This window comes from Apodemus sylvaticus, chromosome 4 (assembly GCF_947179515.1).
Source record: "Apodemus sylvaticus chromosome 4, mApoSyl1.1, whole genome shotgun sequence".
Taxonomy (NCBI): domain Eukaryota; kingdom Metazoa; phylum Chordata; class Mammalia; order Rodentia; family Muridae; genus Apodemus; species Apodemus sylvaticus.
In genome coordinates this window covers 46770297-46781099 of record NC_067475.1, presented here as the reverse complement: position 1 = coordinate 46781099, position 10803 = coordinate 46770297, and the positions used below count along the sequence as shown (strand labels likewise).

Sequence of the window (10803 nt, the reverse complement as noted above, 5' to 3'; positions counted from 1 at the left end):
CCAGCATCATCCATAGCTGCAGATCGCACAGCAGGATCCACAGCTGTGGGCTGCAACAGGATTTCATTAACAGAAAGGAAAATCGGAGCTATCGAAAGAGAGAAGAGGAACCCAATATTCTCTGACGTTTGTGAAATTCAAAGTACAATGTTGCTCTGAGTGTGTGGCCTTGTGAATGACGAGGCGATCGATACAAGATGAACTGAATATCGAGAAATCTGAGCTGAAGGAAACCCAAGGGAGCCAACCAAATGGAGTAAAAAATAAAATTGCAAAGAGACTTTAGTACACTAACAACTCAAGTCAAATGATGAATGCCCGGGCGTAAATTGCATAAAACTTTTATTTATTAGCAGTGTATTCTTCTACACTTCAAAATAGAACAAAATATCTTCTGGACGATAAACTATTCATAACAAAATACATGGCAAACCATTTTTTATTATAAGTGGAGAATCTCTTTGCTATATAATCTCTATAATATATACATCCCCTTCTTGGTGTGCCTTATGTATGCACATGTGTAGAAATAAGCTTAAGACATACACATGTAGATACATATGACATATATACACACACACATAATTATGGAAATTTTACAGTAGTCAACTTTACAATCATTTTAGTAGCTGCGCTCATTAGTGTTCATAGAACAACTAAAGACGATAATACAGTTCTCTTCCCCCACAGCTCAAATGTCACCTCAATTACTTTACAATGATAATCTGAAAGAAATAGTATTCTCTTCCTATACAATGAACCAACTTTCAAAAAATAACGACTCATAATAAAATATTTTAGTTTTTCAACTTTGGAAAAAATAAACAGTTTAATTCCTCTTTATGTTTTTGATTCTTAAAGCATATAATTCAATTTTCCATCAGGTGAGTGCAATTATTTGGTACTGCAGCTCTGGGAACTTATGATAACAAACCTGAGTCAAACTCCATTCCAATGCCATCTGAGAAGGGCAAAAACATAAACAAGGTGTCTTCCTGAAGCATACACAATCGTCTGAAGATAGCCCCTCCTAATAAATACAGTATAAATAATTCAACAGTTGGAATAAAGCACTCTGTATGAATCCATTTAACTAGCCCTTGCCCATTCTCAAGCTGCCTGGAAGAGAATCAGTATCTAAGGATCTCTGTCTCAAATAGACTAGAAGCCAAAGGCTTCCGGAAGTGCAGATATGGAATCGCATGTCAAATGGCTGGGCGGTACCCTAGGGGGCGTGGCCCTAGGAGGGGGCGTGGTCCTTTCAGCTGTTCCAGACAGGCCAGTGTGTACTGCAGGGGTCTGGAGGGTGCTTCCATTCAAATGTCCCCTTGAGTGCACAGATCTACTTAGCAGCGATTTCTTCAATTTATTCCTTCATTGCTTTAAAACTGACATCTGACCATGCAGGCTGGTAGTGCAATAACCACCCTGTACCAAGAACAGAATGTTCTGAGCTATCAACCCCTTTGAAGTGCTTTTTGGTCTTTAACAACATTATTGTACATTTACTGTGTTCTTTCGAACCATAGACACGGGTCTTAAAATTCCTTCCTTCCTTTGCATATTTACAAGAAGGTATAAGCGAAATAAATGATTTAAGGCATTTTGTTTTTTTTTTAAAGCACACGTGAGACAAGGAAAGAAATAAAAGCATTGGAATGTTCTGTTATTTCACAGAGGGAGAAAATCGTGCTTTAAGGAGAAACGCCCATTATTTCTGATCTTAAAAATGTTTAAGTTCTTTAAAAAAAAAAAAAAAACTCCTACTTAAAAGGCTCAAGAACAAAAACAAAGGGGCAATTTTTTTTTTCTAAATGAAACTCAAACAACCCCACTCTTGGTAGAGATAAATTTGGATGAACTATAGTTCGGTCAGGCTTCAGCAGAGACTGGCCTGATCTACTGAATTCATAGGAGAGCATTAAAATCACATCTAAAAATTCTCTCCCTCATTTTCATTATTAAATACATACTCACTGTAGACATACTAAAGCTAAACAAATTTAAAATACAAATGTTTTTGGTAGCAAACAGCAGGAAAATCTAAATCAAAATATAGTGTAGCTTTTACATAATTTTATATATTTATAAAATTATCAAAATAGTCTTTTATAAAGTTCATGATACATATATAATGTAACACTGTACATGTAAATGCAGTTACAAATGCATTACTGAAATACATTAAAAATAACCCTTTAAAATACCAAATTTAACATTAAAACTGTCCTTACAAGTATGGACAGCTCCATAAAGATCATTCCAGTGCATGTATAGTAGTCGTTAGCCAGTGCTCTGGTCTCAAGTCTCTCAACAGTGCTGTTCACACTCTAATTTAAGGATAAGAAGGCAGGGACATCCTCCGGGCAAGCAGCTGTTTTCTTCCACATTGTGCATCCAGATGTCTAAGATGGGAACTGTCTTCGATGGCGTGGCAAGGCCTTAGTAAGGAACATATTCAGACTGAAGGGACTGTGTGGGGAGAGACATAAACTGAGGTTAAACTCCATCACATGTAAACCCGTCAGACAGCCGCCTCCTTCCACACGAGGCAGTCCAGGAGTGTCATATAAAAGACGCACACAGCAAGCTAAGGAAGCCAGTGACAGGGAAAGAAAGCTGTTACAAAGAAAGCAAGACATTTGGTTAGGTAAAGTGATTGCTAGAAAAATTGACGCTTCAAAAGATTTAAAAATGTTTAAGCATGATTCCATTCGAGAACTAATCGAAAGTAAAGATGTAGCATCAATTTGATTCTTGAGCCTTATTGTAGTAATACTATTAACACACAAAAAACATTAAATGATAATTATAACTAATTGAGAGCTGTTAGAACAAACTTTGGATTTTTTTATTTTACCTAATTAATACACATAAGGAGCATGTTAATGTTCCTCACCCAGAGTGCAGAGCCACTTAAATACAGTTCTCAAGGATGCTTGGGTTTAGTAAATACCTTATACGTCCTTTCCACTAAGGGAACACAAGGTACAACTAACTAGCATTGGAATCTGATCTGAGGATTCAACAGCATGGAGAGCACAAGAGTCGTATAACAATGTTAGAGCCGGTAAGCACGAAGGAAGAACACAGATCCTTCCACACTGAGGTGGACAGACACTCTGACAAAAGAGGAGTCAGAGTTGCATGCATCAGAATGCCCGAATGTCGGACACAAACCAGGAAAAGAGCAAACGCAGCAGAAAGTTTGCCGGAGTTACTGTGGAGTAGCATGTAATAATTGCACAGAGGGATACAGATTAGTTCTAAGCATTAGCAATTCTTTGCACGGTTCCTCTCATCAGACACCTAGAGCAACAAAGGCTTCTTGCTTCTCTACAATGTACTTTCTTTTTTCAATTATTTTCAAACCAATCTGCAGTATTTTGTTAACAATACTATGACATTATAACTATAATTATACTATAACCTTATAAATAACAGGGTGTGTTTTATTTAGAGATTTTACTAATTTCCTAACTGGTCCATTTTGGTTGTGATACAGCCATTAGACACACACACACACACATACACTCACGCTTTCCAAAGAACTTATGAAAACATAAAACTATCTGCTCAGCTTCAAAGTCCCAGGAAACTGTATGCCCTATTAACAGCCCTTCATAAGTATTTTAACCCAAGTTAGCAGTTTACTGAGCAATGCTCACAGTGTAAAATTAACATTGTGTATCATTAACAAAGGACTGGAGAAAGAGATGGGGGTCTCTGGGCTAAATGAAGTTCGATATCAAGAAAACTTTGAAAAGGGGAAAGGGTTTTCACAAGTTAGCGTTCTTGGCTGGGGTTGTGATTTACAGTAAAGCTTTGAAAGAGAAGGGAGATGATAAGAATTGATATAATATAATATAAATAGTGATCTCACAAAGGGAATGTCCTGTGGAGTGGGCTAATGCTATCACACCCTCAGTCCATAGGACAGCAGTTGCTATATCAGTCATTATTGCCCTAGCTGCTTTTCCCCTGATTTCTCCTGAAGTCTGGAAAACAAGTCTTAGGCACAGCCAGTGAAGTCTCTCCCTGTCAGCAAGGACATCACACCGGTGATTACAGATGTGCCGTGCCTTCCAGAACGTTCAACTTGTGCTTTTGTTCTGACTAGAAAAGTTGCACACGCTCTAACAGAACTCAGAAGTTCCTTAAACAGCTTGTAACTTTACAACAACAAAGCTTTGTTTGCGAGCAGCTCCTAGAGCCTGGGGCCTTCGTTAGTTCCCAGTCAGCCCAGGATGTGGCTGGCAAACAGCTGCCAGTTAACTGAAACTCTCTTCAAGGATTCTGACACGGGCATCCATGTATCTTGTAAATCTACGCGTGTGCTGATAGTTTTCATCTCCTAACTCCCTGCAGTCCCTGAACTGGAAAGCAGAAAAGGTTTAGAATACCTTCAGCTTCTGTTACTTACAGGAACATGTATTCGTCGGTCTCCCCACCAAAGCTTTTGCTTTTGCATAGCCAAGTCCACAAACCCCGGGATTCAGTCCTGCTCCAAAAACAGTTCAAGCACAAAGCGATTCCTCCTGCTTTGTGCCTTCTCTTCTACTCTGCTTGCTTTCTTGCGTTACTGAAAGGGCTCTGCAGATCTTTGCAAACAATTCTGGCCAGAGCAGGACCCTTTGTCCTGCCAATTCATTTGTTTGGCAAACAATTATAGATAAATTATGCAGTGCGGGATGAAGATGCAATACTGAGACTCTTGGGACAAATCACACCCCCCACGGCTTCTTTATCAGGAAAGTTAAAATAAAAGATCTGTAAAAATGAGCTTAGCAAACTATTGCAACTTCAGTATTTCGTAAAATATTAACTTCCTTTTTAGTCTCAGTCTAAAAGTAAAACCTTTTAATGGAAAAGACCAAAGGGAAAGAGAAACACCAGAGTCTGTGACATCTGCTGACTTCAAGACATCACAACGAACAGAACATTTGCCTCTCCAGGAGGTACAGTGCATGGTGACAGAAACAACAGCTTCCAAAGCATTGTGTGCCTGCATGGTGAGGTTAGGTCCAGGGGCATTCTGGGCCACCTGGACTCAGCCACGGAGACTGGAAGCATCAGTATACTTACTGCGTGTGGATTCTCAGCACAAATGCTAGATAGATGCCTACGTCTCCTTAGCTACTTGTTCAACTAAATGCTTTGGGCTCCTTGCACAGACACCTGCAGGACTACCGACTGTACAGAACGTTTTCCAACTGTATATGTCAGAGAAGTACAGTTTGAACTCCGAAGGCTTCACAATCTACAACTGACCATTCATAAGCCAAAAGTCCCTCCGTCCCCAGTGACTTTATATGACAGGTACAGTCAACATACGGGCACAAAAACAGACAACAAATACATGTCGGGCACAGTTTACACACTTTGTATGTGCTCACTCACTAAATACTTCCTGCTGCCATTTCACAGATGAGGAAATTGAGGCACCTAGCACAGATTACTCAGCCAGAAAATGAAGGAGTCTAGGTCCTATAGAATAGAATAGAAACACAAACATGGGTCATCTGCCTAGCTCCTCAAGGAACTCCAAGCATTTGTCCTATAATAACTACAAATTCCATTTCACAGGCCCTTTCACCCTGTGAACAAAAGTATATGAATTACAAAACAGATGTTATATGGATTATATTAAAGGAGACAGTACATTTTAAAATTATTTTTCATCAGAACCAAATTTTATAAAAGTTTGTTATAAGAACACCTACATAGCCAGATGCGATGGCACACGCCTTTAATCTCAGCACTAGGGAGGCAGAGGCAGGAGAATCTCTGTAAATTAGAGATCATTCTGATCTACACAATGAGGTCTAGAACAGCCAGGACTGCACACAGAGACCCTGTCTCAAAACCAACAACAACAACAACAAATCTACACTTGGAGTATTCTTGTTAAATAATGTTTTAATTCTGCTTGGACAGTGAGGTTTTGTTTTGTTTTGTTTTGTTTTAATGTTCCCATGTGCCAATGTCTCTAAGATAAATAAAGACAATGGCAGAGATGTAATCGCAGTCTCCCTTTGATCAATAAGTTCCACGGGAATCTCAGACTAGATCAAATCTCTTAGGAATATATGGCATTATTATAGTATGAATACCATAAAAGAATGCAGAAATATCTGACCTGGGAAGCAAGGGTGAAATTCATTGCCTGACACAAGTTTTATGTCAAAATACAAACTTCCATCATGAAGTGGCATTCCCTGAAAGCGGGATGACTTAACAGAAAACAAAGTGTTAGGTAAGAAGGTCAGGACTGCTTGTTCCGTTCTGGATACTCTGCTAATCTGTTTTGGCAGATGTATATCATAACTTTAAAACTTTAGCTCTTCTGGGGGTGTTTCTTTCTTAAACAGCCCTGGAAGTGTCTCGTAATTACAGACAACACATACAGTACAGCCGTTCAGTAAATACAGTCATAAGCTGCTTGTCAAAAACAACAGATGAGAGAGGATGACAGATTAACATCCTGACAGCAGAACGGTAAAGAGGTAGCTTCTGTTCAATTAATTTGTATTAAAGCTTTCAGGTTGGCACCCTGGGAAGCCAGAGCCCTTTCTGCAACTATGCGACCATTTGCTACACTGGATTTCTATTTTATTTCTTTGTTTCCCCAAGTCTCTTAAGAAAGAAACACATGGTCTGCTTGTTATCCCCAGTGTGAATTCTAACTATAGAGGCAAAATGCACCAAAGAAGAAAAAGTTTATTTTTAACACTAGGTAATTAAGAAAACTATGTATTTGATAATGTGAGTTTTTATTTATACCCTTGCATCCAAGGTATTGAAGAACAAGCGAACACTGGGAGAATTTTAATGCACAACTCTCTTTATGTCCTTACCTTATACGCCTCTCATGTCTCTGTAATGGCTTGAGGCTTTCTGCCCTGCCTAAGAATTAACACACAAAATGTGCACACTGAGACATATTCCCACAAAGGAGGCTTCTCAACACCTCAAAGAATTCACTTCTAGTGACAGAATGCAAACGTCCACTAGAGACAGCGTTATGGTCAACACCACAGCCTAAAGCACCGTGATAAAGGCGGCCTTGAGAATGGTCTGTGTGGTCTCTCGTACCCTCCATGTATTCCAGGTGCACCAAGATGAAACAAGACAATCCTGGTTAATTAAAACATGATGTAAAATATTCTTTTACCTTCCTACATGGCTTTTAATAGACTCTTTTTTTCCCCCTTGGGGAATTTAATATAGGCTTTTCAGCAATCACAAAGAGCTCAATTGTTAGATGACAGATTGTTGACACCCTCCCTGACTCAGTCAACCATTACTTGAGTGTTTTCAGTTCATCCGAACACCAAAATTATATTGATGTCAGCTTGTTTTAAATTTATTTTCTATTATAGTTAAAGCCATATTCCTTTTTTAAAAAAAATAGACAACTTCCAGATTATTGTATACTAATGTTAAAACTGAAAACTTCGTTTTCTTTTGATTCTGCCCACACCAGCAAGGCTAACAGGGGTGTATGGGCTCACTGGCTCATTTGCTTAACATGAGCACAGATATAGTATCCAACTTCTAGTTCAATGCTACTTATTAGGCACTTCTGCTTCTGTGGAGCCTTGGGAAACAAAAGATGCGCTGAGCAGCTTAAAAGCCAGCAGAAGAAGGAAAACTCTGATACCTGACTGCATGAGTGACAGGTGTGTGAACTGTGGTGCGAGTCAAGGGGCAAAAGGCTTTCTACCTGGATGGGTCCCAGATGTGCTATCCAAAGGACTCGTTTCAGCAGGCCTGGGAATATAAAGCCAAGCAGAGAAAAGAAAAACCACAGAGTGAATGAACACCATGTGCCCAGCTTCAGGCTCAAGCAGGGCATAGGTACTGAATGCCAGGATGCCAGCCAAGTACAGCTGCTGAGTGGGAGGCGTACAAGGCACAGGGATGATGGCGAAGGGCCTTGAATGGCAAGCCAAGAGATCAGGAGTCCGCCCTGTAGACAGGGCACAACCCCTGTACAAAGGCAAATAATACGACTTGATCAACTCTAAGAAACAAATACGGACAACAGTGTATGAGAAATTAAAGGCAGGTGGCGCCAGCGACAGGGAGAGAGTACAGAGGGGCTACTGTTTAATAGCTCACAAACACCACGATGGGACCCAGAGGCAGCTGTGGCAGACCCAAGGCCTCCTAAGGAATGTGTTATCTGTGCAAGGACGCACTTCGCACGAGAACGCATTCTGTATGTGAGAGGGGTTGCAATAGAAATAAGTCTTGTGCATTAATAAAGAGTCTGGGGAATAGGAAGTGAGAGAGAATTCCAAAATTCTGAAAGAAAGAAATGACCTTGCCAGTATTTAAAACTATAAAAATATATAATAAGTAAACTACAATAAATAGGTAAACCTATCCGAAAGTTAGATGTCATGTTTTTCTGCCCAATATGTCTGCCTCACCTCAGGTTTACCAAACAATTCCGTAGAGATTGGGGGAGGGGGGCACGAGATAGTGGCTCTATACAGGAGAGGAGTGACGTAGGCCAAACGGGCAAAGCAGGGTGGCTTCTGAGAAGGCCGTGATTGCTATAGTCACGGGAGAGTTTGAGAGGCAGAGGAAAGGAGGAGGATTGAGTAGGCTGGGAACACAGCTTGTAAGGAATGGCAGAGGGTGGAGCAGGAGGTGTTCGAGGACACGAGGAACTGCCTGACAGCATCGGGAGACTGATGCTCACAATCGGAGGGCAGTGGGCTTTAAAGGTTGATTGGATAAGCTCCAAAGACCCTAAAATGGGGAGCCGCAGATGTAACCCCCGAGATGGACCAGCGAGCTACGCTCCGAATGACCTCCTCCATGGATAAATATTAAATATTTGTAATATAAGGAAGAAAGCGAAACCATGGCAGGACTCAAAGCAAGATCAACACATCCTTGTGACCTGGAACGGGTCCAAGCCTCAGTGGTAGGCCACTGAGTGCAGAGTTGGAGACAAGCAGAGGTGGCCAGCTGTTCTGTGCTCAAGGACATACAGGCCAAAAGGACACACAAGGACTCCAGGCTTGGGGCCAAGACTGGCTCAGGCTCTCCCAGCTGTGAAAGGCGGCTGCAGAAGCCATGGCCACCGTCCTCAGACCAGGGCTCATTCACAGGCACATCCACATGGCCACCGTCCTCAGACCAGGGCTCACTCACAGGCACATCCACATGGCCACCGTCCTCAGACCAGGGCTCATTCACAGGCACATCCACATGGCCACTGTCCTCAGACCAGGGGTCACTCACAGGCACATCCACATGGCCACCGCCCTCAGACCAGGGCTCATTCACAGGCACATCCACATGGCCACCGTCCTCAGACCAGGGCTCATTCACAGGCACATCTATGCCTGGGCCCAGCTCACCAAGACAGGAGCCTGGAGTCATGCAGACCTGTTTCTAAACTGAAAGACCCCAGGAATCAGCAGAACCCACAGAAAAGATAAATTAGTCAAGGGGATGGATAGGTTAGTCACCCCCACTGCATATCAAAACATTGGATGCCATAAGCAGGCACAGTTCTTACATAAATTAAATAAAATGAAAGTTCAGAAAAGAATCATAAAGGAGAAGCAAAACAGACAAGCAATGAAAACCTCCCATGTGGTGGGACAGGGGTGGGGTTGGGGGAAGGCTTAGTGAACAACGTGTCTGTCAAACATCAGGATCTGAACGCAGATCCCTACCCCACGGCTCAGTGTTGTTCCCCTGACAGGGATACACGTTGTTTTCTCCGAGACCTATAGTTCCACACAGGCATCGCCTGGCTCAGCTAATCTCCAGCCTTCATTCCTGACCCTTCTCTCACTATTTCCCACTGCCACCCTCCTCTTAAAATACCCACTTCCCAATTTAAGACTGTTGCAAACGACTACACTGTGAGATGGTTTCTCTTTTGCTTTACAATTCATTGCCTTCTATGGCACATCTAGGCTTAGACTCCTGACAGCCACTGCTGTTTGGTTTCCTCGTGCGCTGATGGTTTTTGTAGTTATGGAGAATTTTCAGCTGTTAATTCTTTAGATACTTCTTTTCTGCTTTCCTCTTACTTCCCCCCTAAACTTTGGAGAGGAGCAGGTAAAACCTCCCATCCACTGTGGAGGCACCTGCTAAAAGTCCCTGGTGCAGAAGGGAAGTGAACTCAGGGCATTTATGCTGACAGGCCGATGTATCCTCAGTATTTCTGACCTTCTGTTTTATATTCTAGTCCTGAGCTCTAACTAATGCGGTGATTGAGTTCCTCTTCTGTTTCCCAGGTATTAATTGTGTTTATGGTATGTGCTACCTATTTATGGCGTCTGATTCGACGATTTCAATGACCTCGTCTAGCATCTCTGATTTCTTTGTTGTTACAGCCATCTGTCTGAATCTGGGTTTTCCTGTTTGGGTGGTGAGGTTTCTCGTTTCTCATCCTATGAGTTTCTCGTTCTACGACCTGTTCCTCGAGTGTCTCTGCTGCTCAGCCTCTCTCAGGCTTTGCATTTCCTCTTAGGAGACTTCAGGTCTCAGGTATGGCCTTGTCAGTTCTCTCTGACACCTTCCTTGTAAGATCTAGCATTCTAGTTGGCAAGTTCACTCTGAATGTGAGGGTGTGTGTGTGTGTGTGTGTGTGTGTGTGTGTGTGTGTGTAAGCATTCATCTGTGTGTAGACCAGGGGCTGATGTTTGGTGTCTTCCTCATTCTCCACCTTCTCTTTTGAGCCAGGGCTTCTTACTGATGAGACCCTCTCTGTTTTGACAAGACTGACTAGAGTGGTCTGAAAGCTCCAGAGATCCTCCTCTCTCTGCC

At 41.9% G+C, this 10803-nt stretch overlaps 1 protein-coding gene across 1 annotated transcript in view; it reads right to left on the bottom strand.

Moving 5' to 3' along the window:
• Window positions 1-325: 325 nt before the first annotated feature.
• The window catches only part of Cdc14a (cell division cycle 14A), a 154119-nt gene continuing 143641 nt past the window's right edge, over window positions 326-10803 (bottom strand). Inside the window, exon 16 of the mRNA XM_052179379.1 lies at window positions 326-2472. Coding sequence (XP_052035339.1) covers window positions 2443-2472 — 30 coding nt within the window. The 3' untranslated portion in view covers window positions 326-2442. The remainder of the gene's footprint in view (window positions 2473-10803) is intronic.